Here is a 25,515-nt window from a genome sequence, read left to right on the forward strand (position 1 = left end):
GTGCCGATCCGAAGCCAGAAGCCAGGTGCTTCCTCCTGGTCTCCCTTGCGGGTGCAGGGCCCAAGCACTTGGGCCATCCTCCACTGCACTCCCGGGCCACAGCAGAGAGCTGGCCTGGTAGAGGGGCAACCGGGACAGAATCTGGTGCCCCAACCGGGACTAGAACCCGGGGTGCCAGCACTGCAGGCAGAGGATTAGCCTAGTGAGCCACAGTGCTGGCCGTATTTAGTTCTATAGAGTCCTCTTTCAATATTACTCTACGTACCAATGACTTCTAATTTTTCATTAGAATTAACATATTTGTCGACATCACTGGAAAGCCAAAAACTATATAGAGATGATTTTTGTCAATGAGAACTGTAAAAAGATTATTCAGCACCAGAGCTCAAACATGTCTAGCTCAATTCAATTTCAAATGTTATTATTATGAAATGTTTTTACTGAGAGAAAAGTCTTGTGGTTGCATTACATAGGTACTAAAACAATAAAATATCTTAAATAATCAAATTTTAAACTATTCTAAAATGAAGACTAAAAAATGCATCTACCTTATGATATCCATTGCCTGGTACAGTATTTCTGATTGATCAACTCCAAGAACCTTCTTTGCCCCAGCTTTAGCAGCAAACATAGAGAGAATTCCAGTTCCACATCCAACATCCAAAACCACCTGGCATAATAAAAAAACAGATGTCATCAAAAAGGTCTTTTAAATTTTTTTTTTTTTAATTTGACAGGTAGAGTTATAGACAGTGAGAGAGAGACAGAAAAGGGTCTTCCTTCCCTTGTTTCACTCTCCTAATGGCCGCTATGGCCGGTGCGCTGCGCCGATCTGAAGCCAGGAGCCAGGTGCTTCTCCTGGTCTCCCATGCGGGTGCAGGGACCCAAGCACTCGGGCCATCCTCCACTGCCCTCCCAGGCCACAGCAGAGAGCTGAACTGGAAGAGGAGCAACTGGGACTAGTACCCGGTGCCCCGACCGGGACTAGAACCTGGGGTGTCGGCGCCTCTGGTGGAGGAATAGCCAAGTGAGCCATGGTGCTGGCCTTTTATTTTAAATTCTATTCATACATTGTAGTGTTTCTGACCAAGAAAAGATGACAAACATTTTACATTTTTCTAGCACATATGGTAATTTCTACTTGAGGGAAACGGAAGATATTACGGTGGACTGTTTTAAATCAGTAACAGCATAATTAGCCATAATTTTAATCTGCTGTCATTAGGCCCAACCATGCTAAATTTACATTTTGTGGGGCTGGCGCTGTGGCGCTGTGGGTTAACGCCCTGGCCTGAAGCACTGGTATCCCTTATGGGTGCCGGTTCTAGTCCTGGCTGCTCCACTTTCAATCCAGTTCTCTATGGCCTGGGATAGCAGTAGAAGATGGCCCAAGTCCTTAGGCCCCTGCGCCGCATGGGAGACCCAGAAGAGGCTCCTGGCTTCGGATCAGCACAGTTCCGGCTGTTGCAGCCAATTGGGGAGTGAACCATCAGATGAAAGACCTCTCTTTCTCTCTCTCTCTGCCTCTCCTATCTATGTGTAACTCTCTCAGATAAAAAATAAATCTTCAAAAAAAAAAAAAGACATTTTGTATGAAACAAGCAATTTCAATAGATTTCTTCATAGACATTTATTGTTTTTAATTTCCCTACTATAGCTATGTTCTAATTTGGGCTCAATAATTGTAGATTTTAGTAGAAATAAACCTTTTCAAGCATGAATGGCAGGAATTAACTTAAGCAGAACTGCTTGATCCAAAACAATTTAAAAATGGTTATAAACGAATTAAGGTTGTAGAATATCACCATATCTTTTCCATCTTCAAAATCAGTCAACTAAATTTAGTAAATGCCAAAAAACTAAGAATAAACTTCAAAATCCAGTAACTCAATTATTAGTAAAAGTACTTAGAAGAACCAAAATTTAAGATGATACTGGGGGCAACTGGGGAGCAATTATTTCTAGATCAGAATCTCGTAAGGCTTTCTCAGAATGGGATAGTGAAACCTGCTCAATTCATAGTAAAAACAAAAATAAGTTGCCACGAGAACATTAAAATACTTGGAGGTATGCTACTCCGAAATTACTAAAAGTTTCAGTACTTTAAGTCTTTTATTATCAATGGTGAAAAATCTTAGATATTTTCCCAAAAATATGAAAACCTTTGTCCTTTCCTACTGTAAGGAATTACGGAACATTACCAAGAAGCAAGCATTATCTCAGTGATGGGGCACAGCCACAAACAAGACCTACCACCTCCCCTAAAGGTGCTTACAGTCAAGTAGGAGACACAGATATTAAACAAGTAAAAAATGGCATCTGGAAGTGGTATTACAAGGAAAATCAAGTAGAGGCTGCAAGGGTGGCATTTTAGATAGGTCTGAGAATACCACCCTGATCCAGGTGAACAGAGAACCAAATGACATAAAGGGGTGTGCCAGGAAAAGATCCAGTGTTAGACCATTTTAGTCATGGAGGCTATTAAATGCAAAGCACAAAATCCCAGGCAAAGACAGCTAGCATGACTTAGCTAGCTGACAAAAAGGCCATGCGGAGCTAAGAAAGGTCAGAATTAGGCAGGGGTTACATTACACAGAGACTTCAATTTTATACAAGGCAAGGAAAAACTACTGTAAGAAAAATAAAACCATTTTAAAACACAGAATCTATTATACTGCTAACCAATTTTTTTATTAGGTAATATATTTATAGCTTAATCATCAAAATATTTCTTATTAATCTTTTAAGAGAATTTTTATGCACATTACAAGCTGTTTTCCTTTCTCCCTTCTCCTTTTAACCCAAATGGTAACTTACTATGCTCACTGTGTTACATGTTCCTTTTTAATTTTTTACTTCATTTAGACCTCTTTCTGTATCAGTTTTTAGAATTCCTTTCCTTTATATAGCTGTGTAGGAGTCCATATTATGGCTGTACCATAATCTACCAATCCAGTTTCCTATTGAAAAGTATTTAGGTAGTTTCTGAAATTTTACTGTGATAATAAATGCTATAAATAACCTAATATATAATTCCATTCCCACATGAGTATATCTATAGGATATATTCCAAGAAGTGAAAACACTGAGTCAAAAATTATATCTGTAACTTTAATTTTGTTAGACATAACCAAATTAGCATGCACTGGGCAATTCTACTCCTGAAGGTCCCAATGAATCATGTGTCAGTACCAACTACTTTATAGATCAGATCAGCCCAAGGAATACACAAATTTTTGAATATCTCCCAAACTGGTAATCACAAGGTAATGACACTGGTCTAGTTTTAATATTTTTTTCTTACTCATTATTTAGCATAATTTCTGATGTTGTAGAGATACCTGTATTTTTATGACAACTATCTACTTATATTCAGTCTGCATTTTTTCATTGATGTTAGTCCTTTTCTTATCAATGTAATCAAACAAGAGTTCTTTTGAGATTAGCTATCTGTGATATGATTCGTAATGTTTTCTTTTAGCATTTTTTTAAAAAAAGATTTATTTATTTGAAAGGCAGACTGAGAGACAGGACAGACAGATCTTGCCTTCATCGTTCACTCCCCAAATGGCAACAACACAGCTGGTCTGGGCCAGTGGGCCAGGCTGAAGCCCGGAGCCTGGAACTCCACTGGGGTCTCCCATGTGGCAGTCAAGGGCCCAAACACTTGGGCCATCTTTTATTGCTTGCCAGGCACATTAGCAGGAAGCTGGGTCAGAAGCAGAGCAACCAGGACTTGAACTGGTGCTCCAGTATCAGATGCCAGTGTCACAGGAGGTGACTTAGCACATTAGGCTGCAATGCTGGACCCCTTCAGGATATACAGTGATTACTGCTGTACAGAAAATTTTTAATTAGTTAAACTTATTAACTTTTTTGTCAGTGGTTTCTGAACTTTGATAATTGTACAAACCTTCCCCAAAGTGTACTCAATTACATCCTTATACATTTCTTCCTATTTGTGCTTTCATTAACACAAGTTACTTTTTAATCATGACGTAAGAGGCAATGTTCTACTTTTTTTCAGAAAGCTAACAAATTGTCCTAATATCAATTATTAGTCTGTTTTCCCCATCCCCCCAATTTGAAATGAAACCTTTACCATTTACTAGTATTTCTGCATATATCTGGGTCTATTTTGGATTTTCATTTGTTCCAATAATCTATACATTCACATGAGACTATTTTAGTTAAAGAAACTTTGTAGATTATTTTAGCATCTAATAAAGCTGATCTACCCTTACTTCAAAAATTCTCCTACAGTGCTTTGGAATAAGTTTATATATTTTTCTACGTGAACCTGAGAATCAGTTTCTCTGTCATAAAAGAAAAGTCAAAGAATTTTCAAGAGAATTGAGCTGAAATTGCAAATTAACTTAGGGAAAGCAGACAATTTTATTTGGAATTTTCCTATTCAGAAACAGTATAATTTTAAACTTTAAATCATTACTCTTCAGTTTTTTTAAAAAAATCTCTGTTCAGGTAAGTCCTGCACATAGTTCATCAGTATTTTATCTTCTGTATTATTATAAGTGAGATTCATTATATGCTAAAAATACAACTTAATGTAACTGACTCCAAAAGACAGAAAATCTCAACAGTCTGGTATTTACTAAAGAAAGTTGTCAAAACACAGTATCAGGGGCTGGTGTTTGTTGTGGCAGTTAAGCTACTGCTTGTGATGCCTGCATCCCATATCAGAGTGCCTGGGTTCCACCTTTGCCTCCATTCCCAATTCTAATTTCCTCCTATTGCACACCTTACTAATGCACACCCTGGGAAGTAACAGGTGACAGCTCAGAGAGTTGAGTTCCTGTCACACAGATGTGACACCAGGACTCAGATTTCAGCACTCTTATTTGGCCTAGCACAATTCCAGCTGTTCAGGCATTTGGGAAGTGAACCAGCCAATGGGCAGTATCTGTCTATTGTTTGTTTCTCTGTCTTTCAAATAATTTTAAAAAGGGGCACTGTTTTGGGCCTAACCCCTGCCTAGATGGTTTCCCGGTAATGATCTGCCCCTACATTCAGCCTGGCCCAGCCTGGCCCAGCCCTGAAGTTATTCAGGATGAAACCAGCAGATAGATCTGTCTCTCCCTCTCGCTAACTTTGCATTTCAAATAAATAAGTAAATAAATTTTTTAATAATTTACATGATTAAGATGGTAAATTTTATATTATGTGTATTTTACTGCCACTACCATGACCACAATAACAAATCTGGAGGAAATAAAATGTTAAAAAGGAATGAATTATCTCTATGAAAAATTTCTGAGTGAAGACAATATAGAAGGACATGAATAGTACACTTCAGTTAGAGTATGTTTTCTCTGGTAACACACACATACATAATGTGTAAATGTACATACAAATATATTTGATTGTTATTTAACCCTCAATTACAAAAGGAGGTTCCAGAGAGGGAAAGAAACAGGTGAAGAGTCACCCAACAGGTAAATTATAGAATGAGAATTGAAACATAGGTCAATTAGCCTCTAAAGCCTCTATTTTAAATTACCTATCAATTATTTCTCACATGTAGCTTTGGAGGAAGTGATTATGCAGACAAAACTTGATGGAATTAAAGAAAGAGGTGGAAATGACAGGATAACATTATTTTACAAAATGATGAAGGAATATGATTTACTTGTTCTAAAAGATGACAAAAAATTTATCAATTGTAACTGTAGATAATAACCAAATGCATAAAGAAGCCACCTAACTGGGAATTTCTCCAATGAACTACAAATAGAAATTAATTATGAGTGGGTGATAGTGTGACTGAACACCAAAGTTAAATTAATATGAGAAACCATATGGCCTCCACAGGAGCTTTGTGAACTGAAAATATATTAACAACAGGAGGCATGGGGGAGGTGGAAAGAATGGAGGGAAAAGGGAAGGAAAAAAGGAAGAAAAATATTTTTAACTGTAAGTACTCTTCAAAAAATCTCTATTATGCATTTATATAATGTGATATAGAAGCTGGTATGGTGATGTGGTTTGCCATTCTAATTGCATCAAAAGCAAATAGAAAAAAATGGAAATAAAATTTAAGAAACTGTTATTTCCTACATTTTAAAAAGAATTATATTTTTGTTTAATGAGGAAATTGAAAATTTTATTATGTTTCTTATTTTGCTACAGAGCTGCTGCTTCACTGTATAAAACAGCATCAGCAAATGCAGTATACTGCAAAATTAAGATAGTATTGTTCTTTCTCTGGCACTGTACAACAAAAACTGTTCTCTATTCCCAGTTACTTCCAATGGAAAGATCATTCCATATTTTGACCAATCCAGGGATGGGTATAAGAAAGTTACAATATTACAAAAGGCTTAAAATAACAATGTGATCTTTGAATTACATTATTTCTATAATTAGTTTTTACCACAGATAACGTCATGTATTCTACATACTAGTGTCTAGACCCTAGTATAAAAATCACAAGGTACTGTGAAAAAGATACATATTGCGTTCATTTGCAATCATTACAAAGTTAGGGGAGATTTTCTTCCAGTAGCAGAGTTGAAAGTATTATCTCTTCCCATCAATATTGCTAAAAGTTGCTATTTTAAGTCCTGTTATTCCATACTAGTTCACATAAGGGTTCCACTTTCATTCCTCAGTAGATTTTATGTATTTCTCATAGGCTTCTTCACTCATTAGTTCATCTAGTTCTGAAGGGTTACACGGTGTCATGTTGATCAGCCAACCATCTTCTAACAAGATTTGTTGACCAGTCCTGGGTTTTCTTCAAGGGCTTCCTCATTAATTTCAGTTACTTCTCTGGACAGAGTAGAATAGAGTTCACCAGCAGCTTTCACATTTTCCAAAGCACGAAACTTAGCTTGTTCTTTCAATTTTGTCCCAACTTCAGGCAGGCTACAATAACATCTCCCAAAGCTTCCTGTGCAAAATTGCCAATTTCCACTGTTCCAATACCATTTTCTGTTATTATCCATTCATGTTTCTCTGTGAATTTACGCACCAAAGGCAGAGCAGGTCCCATATGCGGCATCTGGACTGCGCCCGCCCTCAGTTGCCAAGGCAGAGGTAAAGAGGGTGCAGCAGGCGCCGAGGCCATGAGCAAACCTGCAGGCTCCATGCCACTAGCAGTGCCATGTTTGCACAAAAAGAATTATATTTAAATAATTTCATGACTACATCCTGTTATGGCACACGGCAATGATACCACTTACATGTGAAAAACAGTATGAGTTGATATGTAACATATCCCATTTGAATTATTACTTAATTACTCTATATTAACATAATGGTGTTCAAAGCATGGTGGCAGAGTTAGCAGCCCTAGACATAGTAAAAAACTGATTATTTTTTCTAGTTTTGGGGGCAAGTCAATTATCTTACTAGTTGAAGTTTCTTCATGAGTAATATGGAAACAAATATGTGTCCTAATTATATTATATAGTAACAATGGGACAATATATTTGAAATTAATCTGTCAAATTATCAAAAGCTATTTAAATATATATTTTCTAAATCAGCAGCCTTAGTGTAAAAAAAAGTACCCCAAATCATTTAAAAACATGAGCTCTTTGGATTTAATATTGTTAATTATAGAAAATTGTACCCTGAATGTGCTTTAACTGATCCTTTTTTTTAAGTTTATATAGTTATTTTCATCTAGTTGAAAAGCACAGCAATAGTGAGAGTAAAAGAAAGAAACAGAGAATCTTCCATTTTCTGGTTCACTCCCCAAATGTCCACAACAGCCAGCACCAGATCAGGACAAAGCAAGGAGCCAGTAACTGCCATAAGGGTGGTAGAGGCCCAGGCACTTAAATCATCAGCTACCTCCCAGCGTGTGCAGTAGCTGGATTGGAAGCACAGTCGCTGGGACTCCCCTGCATTTCAACATGGAATGCAGGTGTCCCAAGTAGCTGGTTAACCCATTATAACACAATGCCCTCTCTGTATAATATTTTACATTACAGCATTGAAAACATAAATAACAAGCAAATGTGTTACACACTAAGTTAAATGCAAGCAGCTTAGGTAAAATACCAAAGAAAAATACATTCAATTTAACAAATTAGAAGAAGTGGTTCATGTATAGAGAAATATACACTAACACTAAGTGTTCAATGATTCATCTTGTAATTACTGGTATTCGAGCCTTTTCAGTGCTCTTCTGCCTACTGTAAGGTGAAAATACATCCAAGAGTATACTGAAGGAGAAACCTCTAACTTCTTGAACCAATTTATTCATCTTACACAAATATTAACAGAAGATGTCTCAAAGAAAGATAATGAGGATGCTCTCACAACAGCAAAAATTACAGAATTTTAAAACCAGAGGGATTCAAAAAAATCACTTGATATACAAGGTCCAAACAGATGCATTATTTGCCCAAAATTATATAGCTAACTCCTGACTAGCCAATATTAGCAATTCCCAGACCAGCACATGCTTAAATTATATAAAATATATAAAGGAAAAAATGAGATTAAAATCTTGGCATAATCTAACTCAAAACAAACTAAGTACTAATAAGTATGATTTTAAAAATGAAATCATGTATGTCTATGATGGGAATCAGCAAAAACACACAACTGTAAGTCCTTCATGATATACTTTGGCCAAAAGATATCACAGCATCATATAAATTTCAGAACATTTCTGTATAACTCAGCTAACTCATAAGTGAAACAGTACCCTTATGAAAGAAACATAGAAAATGAAAAATCAACCCAGATTTCTAAAAAGTCAACCCAGATTTCTTTCCAAGCACTATAAAAATGAGGAAAAAACAGTCTCAACACATAAATGTTGTTTCTACTCCAATACCACATAAAGCCCATAAAATAACCTTAGAGAAGTATCCTTTAAAATGGAGATGAAAAAGGAATTATAAAAATCTGTTACGTTATCAATATACATGTTCTTGAAGGAAAAGGGTGGGAAAAATTTCCAAGCAGTTTTATAAATGAAGTGATCATAATATTGTTGACTAAATTAGTGGACTAATTTCCAGTAAGAAAGAATAAACAGAAAACCTGAACATTTAAGTAACTGAGCCAATGCAGACAAAGAGGAAAAGAGAGATAGAAGGAAGGAAGGAGTAAGGAAAAAATAAACAATTTCATAAGGAACAAAAGAGCAAATGACACAAATTTCAAACACACATACACGAGTATGATCATCTTTGAAATAACTTGAGGCAGTATTAAACTAATTGTAAAATACAAAGTAACTCAAAAAGAGGTGAATTAATAAGGTAGTACAAGAACGCATAAAATGCAAGTTCTACCTTATAATATTTAACCCTCTTCATTAATAACATCTTAAAATTGTTAATTTTTAATGACTTAATATAAACTAGAATAATAATTAAAAGTGTGCTGTGGGGGCAGGTTGGTGGCCTAGCAGTTAAGAGACAGGTTAGGATGTCAGGGTCCCAAATCCCAGTGCACAGGTTTGAGTCCGAGTTCCAGTTCCTGATTCCAGTTTCCTGCCAGCACAGACCTTGGGCAGCAGCAAGCGATGGCTAAAACACTGGGTTCCTATCACTCACATGGGAAATACAGATTGAATTGAGTTCCTGGCTCCTGGGGAATGAACCTGCAGATCAGAGTGCTTTTTTTCCTGTTTTCTGCCTCTCGAATTAAAAATACTTAGGGGTATCTCTGTATTTGTTTCTAAATTTAAAAAATCCAAAGGTGTGCTTTAAGGTTTGTCTAATACATTTGAAATTCAGAGGCATTACTGTAAATCAAAGTACAGTTTAAGTAAAATTATCTGAATGAGGATTTAACTAGGCTTTGTCATTGTAATTAATGACTTAATCTTTTTTACAAAAGTGTGGAATGACAGCACCAATCAGCATTTCTGTTATCAATATTCTGCATCACAGAACATTATCATAAAAGTCTTCCATGAAATAAAGCTAGAGTATGTTAAATCAACTGCTTATCATGATGATGACCCAACAGAGGATAATGCCCAAGAACACCACAAAATGTGCAATTCTATTACTCTATTCTAAACCTCTACTACTTACCTTGTCTTTGAAGATATGTGTATTTTGGTATATAAAATCTCTGTAGCTTTCTGTTCGTACTTTATCCTAGGGTAGAGAGAAAAAAACATCATTTCACAAGATAGGTAAACAATTTTTTTAGAAAAGTATTTGCTATTTTATCACACACTGCTAGTTTCCACAGCTACTTTTTGCCTGGAAAATTAAACTTTTTTTTTTTTCAAAAAAAAATAATAAAGAATATAAGTAGCAACAACACAAAAACAAAATATTTAAGATCACTGAATGTCAAGTAAGAGCTGTTTACATTCTTAAAAACTGCACACATTTTCCTCTTCACATGTATTTTTTACCATAAGATTTCAAGTGATGATTAAAGCTAACAAAAGATGATCATCATATATGCTCCTTTGAAAAGAGCCTGGAACCTAGAGCCTGTACTTAATGTAACAGAGCTATATTAAAACAGGAAAGAGAAAAAGAGGTAAACATAAAAGTTGCAGTTACATATGAAAAATGAAGGCATTCTGAATACATTTTTCTAAGAAAGTCGGTGATCACCCCATATCTCATTTATAATACAGTTTAATTTCTAGAAATTTCTGTACTAGGAAATGATCCTTAAAAGCCTGTAAGCCTAAAGGTAAATCATTTAAGCACCAAAGCCCAGATTATGAGACTCCTACACTGATATGCAACCATAGCAGGCATTCAACTCTAACATTTACGTTGGTTCATGCACTGATTCTCTAAGTTGAGACACACATTGACTGCAAATTAAGCAGTCAGGGGCTCTGCTACCGAGTAAATAATGACTTTGATAAAAATAAACATCACAGGACAATCCTGGTTTTGAGTCTCACACTACGTAAAAAGAGTTACACCAAATGTTATAATATGGAAATTTTATACAAACCATAGTTCCCCAAAACATTTTTATGCCAATATTGAGCCTTTTTTAAAGGCTCACTAGGCTAATCCTCCGCCTTGCAGCGCCGGCACACCGGGTTCTAGTCCCGGTCGGGGCGCCGGGTTCTTTCCCGGTTGCCCCTCTTCCAGGCCAGCTCTCTGCTGTGGCCCGGGAGTACAGTGGAGGATGGCCCAAGTAATTGGGCCCTGCACCCTATGGGAGACCAGGATAAGTACCTGGCTCCTGCCATTGGATCAGCGCGGTGTGCCAGCCGTGGCGGCCATTGGAGGGTGAACCAATGGCAAAAGGAAGACCTTTCTCTCTGTCTCTCTCTCTCTCTCACTGTCCACTCTGCCTGTCAAAAAAAAAAAAAAGCGTATCTTAAATTGGAACTCAAGTCATTTTACTTAATTACTGGACCTTAGAAGGGAAATATTCATAACTAACTGGAAGCATTCTGATTATCACATCTACCTGCTCTACAAAAATTTTGTTAAGCTTATTAAATTTTCCCCTTTATTAACTTTTAATTCTTAAAATATATTTTAAGAAATTACTAGGGAAAGTTACTGTTTAAATAAATTTATATATATTATCTATTTTCAAAACTTTTAAAGCATACCTATATATACTTATATTTACTTATATATACATATATCATATATATGAATGTACATTTTATATACATATATACTTATTTTTAAACATTAAATATGCTTATATTTATATTTATACTTATTTATATTCTGCTTACACGATAACCAGTGATTTTTGCTAAAACAACAAAACCTAAAATGGGTGATTGCAGTCACTTGGAAAGTTTTCACCAATCACACTGGCCCACCACTGTTTAACTCAATCAATGGAATCCCAACCACTGCCCTAACTCCATGCACTGCTGCTCAAGAGAACTGCAATCTTTCATTTTGGTTCTTTCTATATGTGTTCACCCCACTATATGGAAATTCAAAGCGCAATACAAACATTGTGCCTTGTGTATAGCACAGCCTCAATTTAAAAACTGAAATTCTGAAAGAAATAACCCACTTAACATGAATATGCAAACAGAAGACTAGCTTTTGCAACCATCCCTAAAAATTTATTCCAAAAAAAAAAAAAAAAAAAAAAGACTAACATAAAACAAGGTTTAAAGAGAAAGTTATCTTTTCTACCAACCTATTAAAACAAAGAACAAAATCAAGCTCTAAAAATCAAGGCGAAAATATATTTTGATTAGTAAAGTACAATGGGATTATTTCTACAAATATTAAAAAAACTAAAAATGAGACTAATAGACAAGGTATGTACTATTTATTTTACCTACACAGATGACAGTGTTTTTAATTTATAGACTTGTGAAATTTGACAGAACGCATGCATTAGCTGCTGGTACAATGGGAAGAATATAGTAAAGAAACATCGCCAAAACTTCAAATTAACACTATGACCTGTATATGTGCTACTAGGGAGAACAATGTTTCTCCTAAAAAAATCAAATAAAAAAAAGTGGTGCTTTCAGGTTATATTAATAATGACTCTGCTTTGAAAAAATGAAGTGGCAAGGAATTTCAAAATCTATCCCCTTATAGCTATCTCTGAAATTCAAAAATTTATCCTCATCTTAACACCGCTAATAACTTGCTCAAAATCATAATTAAAACATGTGCTTGGCCGGCGCCGCGGCTCAATAGGCTAATCCTCCGCCTAGCGGCGCCGGCACACCGGGTTCTAGTCCTGGTCGGGGCGCCGGATTCTGTCCCGGTTGCCCCTCTTCCAGGCCAGCCCTCTGCTGTGGCCAGGGAGTGCAGTGGAGGATGGCCCAGGTGCTTGGGCCCTGCACCCCATGGGAGACCAGGAAAAGCACCTGGCTCCTGGCTCCTGCCATCGGATCAGCGCGGTGCGCCGGCCGCAGCGCGCCGGCCGCGGCGGCCATTGGAGGGTGAACCAACGGCAAAGGAAGACCTTTCTCTCTGTCTCTCTCTCTCACTGTCCACTCTGCCTGTCAAAAAATAAAAAAAAAAAAAAAAAAAAACATGTGCTAAAGTCATTAAAATACCTAAGACTAAACAAAATGCCAATTTTAAGCATAAAAATAAATCCTGTAAATACGGCTTCTGAATTTTAAATTATTTATAAAAATTAGATAACACTGTAGTGATAAGTTAACAATGAACAGTTTATATCTGCTAAGAACTATTCTGGTTAGAAAGAGAAGAAATATAGATTAAGGTGCATTTTACATTCACCCATAGCACATAATGCAAACTATAATACATAGTTCTTTCTGAATTGAACATATCCATGTTTTCCATGAAATCACTAGAACTTAGTTATCTTCAAGGGGCTCAGATGACCATCATCTCCAAGAGGTAATGATACTATACAAAAGCTAAGGGAAACCAAGAAATGGAGAGTGATGTTAATAAGAATTCTTAAATGGTTCTCTCAAGGGAAGAAGATGGCCCTGGAAGCTTTTTTTTTTTTTTTTTTTTTTTTTTTTTAAGATTTATTTATTTATTTGAAAGTCAGAGTTACACAGAGAGAGAAGAGACACAGAGAGAGCAAGAGGTCTTCCATCTGCTGGTTAACTCCCCAACTGGCTGCAACTGCCAGAGCTGTGCCGATCTGAAACCAAAAGCCAGGAGCTTCTTCTGGGTCTCCCACACCGGTGCAGGGACCCACGGACTTGGACCATCTTCTACTACTTTCCTAGGCCATAGCAGAGAGCTGGCTCAGAAATGGAGCATCCAGGACATGAACCAGTGCCCATATGGGAAGCTGGCACTGCAGGTGGCGGCTTTACCCTGCTACACCACAGCAATGGTCCCTGGAACTTCTTAATCTCTATGAATCAGAGGACCTAAAGGTACACAGTCAGATGTGAACACTCCCTAGTTTAAGAGACAGCTACGAAAAAAAAAAAAAAAAAGAGAGAGAGAGAGAGACAGCTACGGAGACAGAGCTGTGGCATAGAGGGTAAAGCTGCCAGCTGCAGAGCCAGCATCCCATATGGGTGCTGGTTCGAGTCCCAGCTGCTCCACTTCCAATCTAGCTCCCTGCTAATGTGCCTGTGAAAGCAGTGGAGGATGGCCCAAGTGCTTGGGACCCTGCACTTATATGGGAGACCCGGAAGATCAGCTCCTGGCTCCTGATCAGCACAGATCCAGCTGTTGAGGCCATTTGGGGAGTGACCCAACAGATGGAAGGTCTCTCTGTCTCTCCCTCCGACCCCCACAACAAGTGTCCAGGATAGAGATTTGTAGTGCTAATTATTCAAACTAAGTTTTCCTGATGACTCTAGGAGAACACTCAAATCTACTGGGAGTCTCAGTGCTCTTTGTCTGAAAAGCCCAAAATAATTTCTATAACAAACCCATTAAAGGGCCATGGCATTTAAACTGGGGGGTGATTTAAAATGATAAACACAGGCTGAGATTAACTCCTGCAATGACAACAAATTCTACACAACATAAAATTAACAACAAAAAACAGAGAATGTCAATTTCTTTTAAACAAGTTCACTTAAAATCATTACTTACAAGATACCTGTAATTGGTAATGCTATGTCACTATTCATGTGACAACAAAAAGCACAAATGTGACACTGCTATGTATCAGCAAACTTCAACTCTGTGATTCTGCAAAACTGACTCAGCACAATATACACATACTATCAAATATTCCTGGTTATTTTAAATGCATACATTTCAGGAAAATCTATTCTTAGAGCTTCTGTAGAATAAAACAATTTTTGAAAGGATTTAGAAGGGTTTTTTTTGTTGGTTTAAGAAATGAAAAGGTAATGTAGCATTTAAAATTCAGAGATAAACATCTAAAAATTTCAGTAATTTTTACATTTTCACATATATTTCTTCTAGTTAGCTATTTTCAGTTTTACTGATTAAAATTAACATCCTACTTTTATATTCGTAATAGAATATTTAATAAAATGTGTAATTACAAGGTAAGAAAAATCTATTTCTACTTTATATAAATGTTACCATTATGAAAATAAAGACAAGCCAGACTTAAATATTTTATTTGGCCAATTTAGGAACTACTACCATATTATCAATGATTTCAAATGCAAAAAAGTTAACACCATAACAACCATGAGTTACCTGTCAAACTTTATACCAAAAATATTATTTAATTGCCTAATGAAAGGCAACATTGCTATCTAAAACACTAAAGCTAATCATTTCCTTTGTAAATTAAAGGGAAAATGCATCATTTAATTATCACTGCTGAACAGTTGCACTTGAAAACACTACTGAGTTTCTTCCCATGTTCTAAGAAGTGATTTCATAAATAATCTTATACAGAATTTACAAGGACTTTGATGCCTCTTTAATCTGTTCAACCTAAGATGAGCTACAAAGCTCCAAAAAGCTTTAAAAAGGAGTTCTAGGCTGTTCTTTTATGCAGCCTGTTGGGTTCCTCCGACCTGACAATAAACCTTTTCCCTTACTCTGGTTTAAAAAAAAAAAAAAAAAAAAAAAAAAAAGTTCTAAAACAAAAACCCAGAATACCCTCCCCCACTAAAAATGCCAAAACACACCAAGCAGCAGTTCTCCCATTGTACACGTGTTAAGAAGGAACCTATTGAATTCTATTTTCCCCTTAATATGGCTTTGGAGCATCTGCGCTCTTTTCTAACCTTTAGCATTTCTTCATGTATCCCATAATGCCCGTATGAGCTGAAATAAACACCATCCTCATCCTCCTGGAGGTCTGCAATGGTAGTAGATGACGAGCAGGTTCTGACATCTGTGTTCATCACAAAATCCTGAGCAAATTGTCTGTAATCAATTTGAAATACACCCTTGAGACAGGTTTATTGGACCATGAAAGAAGGAAAGGCTAGAGGTTGAGGAAGAGAGGGGAGGGAGCGGAGTACTGAGTGGGATGAGCCTTTAAATCACATTCTATCCCAAGCAACCCAAAGCTCCCCCTGCTGGATCTTAACGCAATGGCATATTCAAACCAAGTTTGAAAGCACTTCTGCAAATCACAAAAACAACGTTAGCCGTGGATTAGAACTCTTTATATCTTCCAATTGAACAAAATAGCACTTTACCTTTACTGGAATTTATTATTTCTATTGTTTAAAGACTTTGTTTTAGAAGCTGAGTCAATTTAGCATATTTCAGCTCTGTTAACATTCTTTAAAACCTTCTTGAGAGGTTAAAATGGACAAAAAGTTGGCCCCTACAGATACTAACACCACCCATTCCATCTCTGTAACTCATCTCCCTCTTTGACATAATTAAGCACAGATTCGGCATGCTAGGGAGAGAAGTGCCAAGAACAGAAACTAGCTAGTGTTGGTTATGGAAGAACTAACTGGCTCTACCTTTTTTGCTGGACACTCTAGAAAAGTATCAAATAGGTGCTCTGGCACAAGCAACAACCTTACAAACTCAACAGGGAAAACTCTAAGGTATCAATCTCAGGCCTACTCCAGAACTCTCCAGTCAGAATCTGCATTTTAAGACGATCCCCAGGAGATTCTATAAACATTAAACTTTGAGAAGCCCTATAGCACTAGAAAGCTAATTTACTCACTACAAAGGCTGCTCCATGTTTCTGGTTTTCTGATTACTATAATCACATTTTGAATCTTTAAACACAATAATTTCAACCCTGTTATTTTTACTCAAACCTAAAAAACACTAATCCCTACACTTTTGAAAATCTAGGATAGGAAGAATTTGAAAAATGAATTGGAAACAGGCAAACTGAAAGGAAGACTATAGGCATCAAGGAACAAGAGCACAGCTGTCAGAATGACTACCATTAGTATAACAGTTATTACGAAAAAGTATATGAGAACAGGTAAAACCCTAAAATTTTATATTAATCAACAATATCCACAATATATAAAATGCTACATACATTTAACACTATTAAAATAGAAAGGTTCTACTATATTCTGCTTTGCCATTAGCTATATTATTCTGGGGAATCTAATTTTCTATAAGATTGGTTAATTACTTCATTCTCTGCAGATCCTCACGTGCTCTAGCAAATGCAGCTTCAGCAGACAGGGCCCTGGCTTCCATTTGTTTCAATTTTTCAACAACAGATGTATTGTCACTGAGTCCATTGGGGTATGAGAATGGGACTGACACTGGTTCATAAAGATCTTCTACATCTAAAGAAATAAAGGGACATTATTATCAGGCCATCTTATAACAATGAAATATGCATCATTATGTTAGGAATAAATATATCCTCGTACCCATTATAAAGTCAATTAAAAAATCATAAGTATTGATTTTTATTTATTTGAAAGGCATAGAGAGGCAGAGACAGAAAAGTCTTCAATCTGCTGGTTCACTCTCCAAATGGCCAGAACAGCTGGAGCTGGGCCGATCTGAACACAGGAGCCAGGAGCTTCTTCCAGGCCTCCTATGTGGGTGCAGGGGCCCAAAGACTTGGGCCATCTTCTACTGCTTTCCCAGGTCATAGTAGAGAGCTGGATCAAAAGTAGAGCAGCGAGGACTTGAGCTGGTGCCCATATGGGATGCCAGCACTGCAGGCGGCAGCTTTACCTAAGCCACAGCGCTGGCCCTTCAGAAGTACTTTTTTTTTAATTTATTTTTTTATTTTTGACAGGCAGAGTGGATAGTGAGAGAGAGAGACAGAGAGAAAGGTCTTCCTTTCTGCCGTTGGTTCACCCTCCAATGGCCACCGCAGCTGGCGCGCTGCGGCCGGCACATCGCGCTGATCTGAAGCCAGGAGCTTCTCCTGGTCTACCATGTGGGTGCAGGGCCCAAGGACCTGGGCCATCCTCCACTGCACTCCTGGGCCATAGCAGAGAGCAGAATCCGGCGCCCCGACCAGGACTAGAACCCGGTGTGCCGGCGCCGCAAGGCGGAGGATTAGCCTAGTGAGCCACGGCGCCTCAGAAGTACTTTTAATGAAATGTTTAACATTCAAGCTGTTTCAATTTGAATTCAGAGTATGCTAATATTCTAAATGTTTATTAGTCACCTAAGTTGAACATATATATGAACTTGAATTATATTGAGTTAAACCCAGGAAGAAAGGAAAAGGTAGAAGAAAAAACCCTAACATTTACAGATCACCAGGTATGTTTCAAGTATACATGCATTATATCTCATTTCATCCTAACAACAAGCCTAAGATGTCAATAAATATTTATCTCTATTTTAAAGTACTGGAAAAATAAATTTCAGCAAAATTAAGTAACTAACCCAAAGTCACATGGATGTTTAATGAAGAACCAAGATTCAAACCCAGACCTGCCCTCCTAGCTCATGGACTCGCCACTTCACAAGATCACAAGCTGTGCCCTGATCTATAGAAAAGCAGGTTTTCCATTTAGATATTCTTTAAGTGGAATCCAGCCACTTGTGTTGACATGAATGAACCTGGAGAACATTATGCTAGATGAAATAAGTCAAATAAAGAAACACAACATTGCATGATCTCACATACATATGGGAACGCCACCCCCTCCCCCCAGAAAAATCAGAGAATGGTGGCTGCCAGGGGCTAAGGGTTAGGGGAAATGGGGAGATGCTGGTCAACAACGGCACAACTTTCAATTTTGAGGTAAGTTGTTAGCATCTAAATGACGCCATGGTGACTACTGTTAATAACGCTTACAGTGTATTTGAAATTGGCCAACACAATAGCTCTTGAGTATTCTCTACCCACACACAAATGTGTATATGAGGTGATGGGTATATTAAATAGATTGACTGGAATCACAATGCATACATATATATAATCATCATGTATATCTTAAATGTATATAACTTTCTTTTATCAATTAAGCATTAATAAAGCTAGAGAAAAAGAATATTCTTCAGGAACAATGTATAGATAAATAATTCTAAATATTCAATGACTTTTTCATTTGGGGCAAAGTAGAGTAGAATATATAAATTAATACTTTATAGTTTATATAGTTGATATTAATAAATATTAATTAAATTTTTAAATTTTAATTTCAGTACACATAAATCATTTAATGTTGTAGAATAACTACAAACAATATACATAGCTGGTAAGTTTCACAAAATCCTAATATCCACTTACCAGTCTAACTTTCAGATCAACTTTATCCTATAAACAAGGCAAATATTATATTTTCTCAATATAGCACTCCAGGAAATATGGCAATGTTTTCATCCCACTCAGTTTATAGCTGAAATATTTAAGAGGATATTTCTTAGAGAAAATAAGCTTGATATAAAACTGTAACTAACAGGATAGAGCTAAAGTTGAAATCTTGTTATAAAAGCCATGCTATATATTACTAACCTCTCACTATTCTGCAGAATACTGAGATGTTTTTAAAACTATATATTAGTTCATTATTTAGTTTACCAGAAAATAATGAGCACAAGAAACTATTTCCTGGACATTAAAGGCTCGTACAGCATTTTTTTTTTTTACAAACCTCATTTCTATTTTGTTTTCAAAATTCCTCAAAACTGTTGGACAAGTTTCTAATTACTTTCTGCTACAGTGAAAATCAGTCATATTAAAAACTCAAACAATCTGTAGATATTAAAGGTTAAACGTATAAACTTGAAAATGACAAAGTATTCCATAAACATTAAGATTCAGAGCAAATTCGTCACGACAGTCTAATTCAAAACCACATTCAGAGAGACGAAAACTGCCAGGTTTACATTCCGTTTCACGCTATTCAAATCACCTTTAAAACTTCCTTGAGGCAGATGAGAACTATTACAAAAGATGATCAATTTTTCATAAGACATAACATTACAAACATTTATAAATGTCACAAAAGAGCCCCAAAACACATGAAGCAATAAAAGGCAAAAGAGATAATCCTTCAATCACATCTCACTCAACCACTGATAGAATCAAATAAAAAATTCAATCTTTCTCTCATGCTGTCTCTCCTCCTAATTCTGTATTTCAAATAAATAAAAAATAAATCTTTGGGCCAGCTCTGTGGTACAGCGGGTAAAGCCGCCACCTGCAGTGCCAGCATCCCATATGGGCACCAGTTCCAGCTGCTCCATTTCCGATCCAGCTCTGTTAATGTGCCTGGGAAAGCAGTGGAAGACGGCCCAAGTCCTTGGGCCCCTGTACCCACGTGAGAGACCCAGAAGAAGCTCCTGGCTCATGGCTTCAATCACTGTGGCCATTTGGGGAGTGAACCAGTGGATGGAAGATACCTTTCTCTCTCTGTCTCTCTGTAACTCTGCCTCTCAAATACATACATCTTTTCAATAAATCTTTTCAAAAAATTCAAAAAGAAAAGATCCGAATAAAATTATCCAGCATCTCAACCTAATATTTATAGAATACTACAGCCAGTAACTGGAAAATATACATTCTTCTTAAATATAAACAGTATGTTCACCAAGAAAGACTAAGTGCCAGGCCATAAAAACAAGCCCCAATAAACCTAAGTGTTGAAAATGGAGTATGATCAGCCGGTGCCGCGGCTCAATAGGCTAATCCTCCACCTAGCGGCACTGGCACACCAGGTTCTAGTCCCGGTCGGGGCGCCGGATTCTGTCCTGGTTGCCCCTCTTCCAGGCCAGCTCTCTGCTGTGGCCCAGGAAGGCAGTGGAGGAGGGCCCAAGTGCTTGGGATCCCTAGCCATCAGGGAAATGCAGATCAAAACCACAGTGAGATACCACCTCACTCCGGTTAGATTGGCTTACATACAGAAATCAACCAACAACAGATGCTGGCGAGGATGTGGAGAAAAGGGGACACTAATCCACTGTTGGTGGGAATGCAAACTGGTAATGCCACTATGCAAGACAGTCTGGAGAGTCCTCAGAGACCTGAATATAGCACTACCACAGGACCCAGCCATCCCACTCCTTGGAATATACCCAAATGGAATTAAAGGGGTGAAAAAAGCCATTTGCACCTCAATATTTGTTGCAGCTCAATCCACAATAGCTAAGACATGGAATCAACCTAAATGTCCATCAACGGATGACTGGATAAAGAAACTATGGGATATGTACTCTCTGGAACACTATACAGCAGTAAAAAACAATGAAATCCGGGCATTTACAACAAAATGGAGGAAGCTGGAAAACATCATGCTGAGTGAAATAAGCCAGTCCAAAAGAGATAAATATCACATGTTCTCCCTGATCGATGGCAACTAAATGAGCACCTAAAATGATACCCACTGAAGTGAAATGGACACTATGAGAGACAATGACATGAGCAGCCCTTGGCTAGACTATTGAGGAACAACTTACTATTTTGTTCCTTTAGTATTTTTGTTGTTGTTGCTCGATTTGCTCTACACAAGACCACTGGTTGAACTCTGCAATCAATGCACAACCATTCTTAAGCTTTTAAAAATTAACAGAAAATTGATCTCTGTGGAACATTGGGAGTGGGAATAAGAAAGGGAGGAGATATATAGGACGGCACATACTCACTCAGACCTACCTCCAATGGTGGAACTGGAAATGTGCCAGGGGATTTCAACTCAACCTTACCAAGGAGGCAGGTACCAATGCCAGCACACTTGGTAAAGAGACAAATATAAATACACAACTGATAAAAAAGATAGGGTAAGTGTCAAAGAGATTACACAAATAAGACCAGTGTAAGCAAATAATGAAAGATAGAATCAAAAGGGAGAGAATGATCCTGTGGGGGAAGCAGAACACACAGCAGACTCACAGAATGGCAAACGCCCAAAACAGCACTCCTGCCTCAGAATCAACCCTGGGATATTCGGATCTGACTAAAAGGTCCATGAGAGTCTCGCAGGCATGGAAAGCCATGACACGGTGGCAAAAAACAATCTAAATGAAGGATCCTGGTGAACAACACCCCAGCAGAAGGATCAGGCCATCAAGGAGAGAGGCGCCTTTCTCTGAAGGGAGGAAGGAACCTCCACTGTGATATGGCCTTGACTAAACAAATTCAGAGTTGCTGATCTCAAGGGGCTTCCATAGCCTAGACAGCTCATAGCAAGAGTCTCAGGTGATTGCTGACATCATAAATAAGAGTGCCAATTGTTAAATCAACAACGGGAGTCACTGGGTTCATGCTCCCCACACAGGATCTCTGTCCTTAATATGTTTAACTATGAAACTCAAAAACAACACTACTAGTCGAACAATACCCTATACCTGGTTCGGTTGTGTGAGTGTAACCTGTTGAAATCCCTGCTTAGTATATACTAAGTTGATCTTCAATATATGAAGGTAATTGAAAATGAAACGTGATGAAGGGCGGGATGGGAGAGGGAGTGGGTGAGGGGAGGGCGACGGGAGGGAGGGAGGTCAGGGGGGAAGCCACAACAATACAAAAGATGTATTTTATATTCTACTTAAAACTATTGGTTGAACTCTGTAATTAATACACAATTACTCTCAGGTGTTTAATTAATGCTATAACTAGTACTCAAATAGTATTTTACACTTTGTGTTTCTGTGTGGGAGCAAAATGTGGAAATCTTTACTTAACATACGCTAAATTGATCTTCTGTATATAAAGATAACTGAAAATTAATCATGATGTCAAGGGGAAGGGGAGAGGGAGTGGGAGAGGGGAGCGTTGTGGGTGGGAGGGAAGATACGGGGGGGAGGAGGCTATTGTGGTCCATAAGCTGTACTTTGGAAATTTATGCTCATTAAATAAAAAAAAAAAAAGAAAAGAAAATGGAGTATGATCATTGACTACAATGGAATCAAATTAGAAATCAATTATTGAAATGTTTAGGGAAAACATTTTTATCTTGAGAAACCCATTAAGTATCAGTCAAAAAAATTAGAAAAGTTTAAAATATTTTAAACAATGAAAATATTAAGATTACAAAAATGGTGGGACATAGCTAAAGCAGTACTAAGAAAAGAATGTATGCTCTTGAAGGTTTACAATATAAAAGAAGGGTCTGAAATGAAACACTCAAGGTTCTACTTAAGAAGCTACAAAAACAATAGCCAGAATCCAAGATGGCCAACTAGGGAACAGACAGTTGACTCTGACCATAAGAAGATCACAGAAGACCAGGGGAGGAACCACGTTCCCAGGGACAGTGGGAGAGGGGTTTCCAGTGGAAAGTCTACAGAAAGAAGAGAGACACCGTGGAGCAGTGAAGACTCTACAGTGACACAGCAGCTAGCAGGAGGCCACTAGGGACGCCTGCAGCCAATGGAGACACCATCTTCTCAGACTGGGGTGAGAACAAGCTGCAGCAGCCAGCATGGCACTGGTGATCTTGACTGAGGGAAAACCTCGCAGTCCCCGCTGACTCTGGGTGCAGCCTGAAGAGCTGGCAGGGGGCAGAGTATCCTCCTAACTCCGTGAAGGGAGGTCACATCGATTTCCTTCCCACTCCCCCACCAAGGTATCCAGTGACAAGTGGGGAAAAAGCACCATCTTCCCATAATAAAGCAAACAATAGCTGCTGTGGACCACACAGCAGGGAAAAATCTGGTGATCACTGACTTTGAGTCCAGTCTGGGAAACTGGTTGGGGTGGGGCGGGGCACCCACTTGATTCTGTGGAGGGAGGGGATGTTGTTCCCCACCGTCCCCTGGCCAGCCTCAGGTGGGTGGGTGGCTGACTTGGGAACACAGCGGCTCTTTCTGTGCGCAGAGGAGCTCACTGGGTAGGGAGCAGATCCCCTGCCTGTTGTGGCTGTGGGAGCCCTGCAGCCTGCGACTGTGGAAATCCTGTGACTGCGCCATAGACCAGGAAACTGAGGAGGGTGTGGGGTGTGGATGGGTCTTTCAGTGATCACTGGGTCCAACTGGTCCAACTCCAGAAGCTAGGAGCCACCTGAGAGTTGGTGAGGCTCCCTAGTCACACTATGGAGCACACAGATCCTTTCATGTGGATGGTGCACCTGACAGGGTGGGGTGCACAGGCACTCTGGGATTATCCTGGGGAGCTGGCTCACCCTGGCAAAGAGGGGTTGGGTTTGTGAACACACCAGCCAGTAGGATCATACCCTCACCCCGCAGATGATAGAGATCTACCATGCCCAATTTGCATGTCACTTGGCCAGAGCTCCCTGGCACCACCCAGCACACAACTCCAGATATTCACTGAGGGAGCAGGCAAAAAAAAAAAAAAGAACGAAGAAGAAAGAGAGAGGAGCAAGGAGGAGGGAGGGAGAAAGGGAATAAAGACAAGGAGGAAGAGAAGGAGGAGGAAGAGGATAAGAAGAACAAAAGTTAGGAAAACAGTGTTTGAGATTTATGGAACACTATCAAATGACCAAACGTACCTGTCTTAATTCCTGAAGGAGTGGAAAGACAATTAGAAGGTCTATTCAGTAAAATAACAGCAGAACACTTCCCTGATTTGGAGAAAGATAGGGACAATGAAGTACTAGAAGCACAAAGAACTCTGAATAGACATGACTGACACATTCTAGTCAAACTGTCAACAGTAAAACAAAAATCAAAGATTCTAAAATGTGCATGAGAGAAATGCCAGGTTACCTTCAGAGGATCTCCAATTACACTAACAGCTGATTTCTCTTTAGAAATCCGAGAGGGGCCAGTGCTGTGGCATAGCGGGTAAGGCCACCGCCTGCAGTGCCAGCATCCCATATGGGCGCCAGTTTGAGACCCGGCTGCTCCACTTCTGATCCAGCTCTCTGCTGTGGCCTAGGAAAGCAATGGAAGATGGCCCAAGTCTTTGGGCCCCTGCACCTGTGTGGGAGACCTGAAGGAAGCCCTTGGCTCCTGGCTCCGGGTCGGTGCAGCTCGTGCTGTTGCAGCCAACTGGGGAGTGAATCAGTGGATGGAAGATTGATCTCTCTCTCTCTCTGCCTCTCCTTCTCTTTGTGTAGCTCTGACTTTCAAATAAATAAATAAATAAATCTTGGGAGGGAGGGAGGGAGGAAGAAACCCACCAGAGGAGAGAAAGGACAGACACAGTCCAAGTCCCAAAACAAATGTCAACCCAGAATACTGTACCCTGTAAAGCTCTCATTTATAAATGAAGTTAAAATAAAACTTTCCAAAACAAACAGAAATTGGAAGAATTTGTCACCATTCGTCCAGCCTTACAAATGATACTTAAGGATGTGCAAGTGTGCAACATACAGAAACAGAGAAAGATAATCAGCATCATGATAGAATGCACAGAAAACCTCCTGTTAGAAGTAAAAATGGCTGATGCTGTGGTGTGCAGGTTAAGCATATGCCTGTGGCGTCAGCATTCCATATGGATGCTGGTTTGAGTCCCGGCTGCTCCTCTTCTGATCCAACGCTTTGCTAAGGCCTGAGAAAGCATGAATATGGCCCAAGCAATTTGGCCCCTGCCCCTGTGTGCAATACCTAGAAGAAGCTCCTGGCTTTGGACAGGCTCAGCCCTGGCTGCTGTGGCCATCTGGGGAGTGAACCAGCAGATGGAAGACCTTTCTGTCTCTCCCTCCATAACTCTACCTCTCAAATAAATAAAATCTCTAAAAAAAAATTTAAAAAAATAGAGACAGACTGGCTGAGTGGATTAACAAGATCCATCTATTTGCTACCTACAAGAAACATATTTCACCAACAAAGATATACACAGCTTGAAAGTGAAGGGATGGGGGACAGCGCTGTGGCACAGTGAGTTAAAGTCCTGGCATCTCATATGGGCGCC

The 25,515-nt window shown here is 38.6% G+C and overlaps 1 protein-coding gene and 1 pseudogene across 7 annotated transcripts in view; both read right to left on the bottom strand.

The window, feature by feature from the left end:
- PRMT3 (protein arginine methyltransferase 3) overlaps positions 1-25,515 on the bottom strand; it is a 156,232-nt gene that overhangs the window by 116,787 nt on the left and 13,930 nt on the right. For 5 of the 7 annotated variants that reach the window (XM_002708975.6, XM_089310610.1, XM_089310617.1 and 2 more), the window contains exons 6-9: positions 16,912-17,071; positions 15,575-15,716; positions 10,026-10,091; positions 549-670 (exon numbers count right to left, since the gene is read on the bottom strand). In XM_002708975.6, the coding sequence (XP_002709021.1) occupies positions 549-670; positions 10,026-10,091; positions 15,575-15,716; positions 16,912-17,071 (490 nt within the window). Of the gene's footprint in view, positions 1-548; positions 671-9,378; positions 9,529-10,025; positions 10,092-15,574; positions 15,717-16,911; positions 17,072-25,515 lie in introns of those variants that run through there. The other 2 variants (XM_089310627.1, XM_089310622.1) reach the window with 2 other exon arrangements.
- Positions 6,482-7,252, bottom strand: LOC138849332 (glycine cleavage system H protein, mitochondrial pseudogene; annotated as a pseudogene).

The sequence above is a fragment of the Oryctolagus cuniculus genome, chromosome 1 (genome assembly GCF_051225735.1).
Source record: "Oryctolagus cuniculus isolate XC-2025 breed Fujian yellow rabbit chromosome 1, ASM5122573v1, whole genome shotgun sequence".
NCBI lineage: Eukaryota > Metazoa > Chordata > Mammalia > Lagomorpha > Leporidae > Oryctolagus > Oryctolagus cuniculus.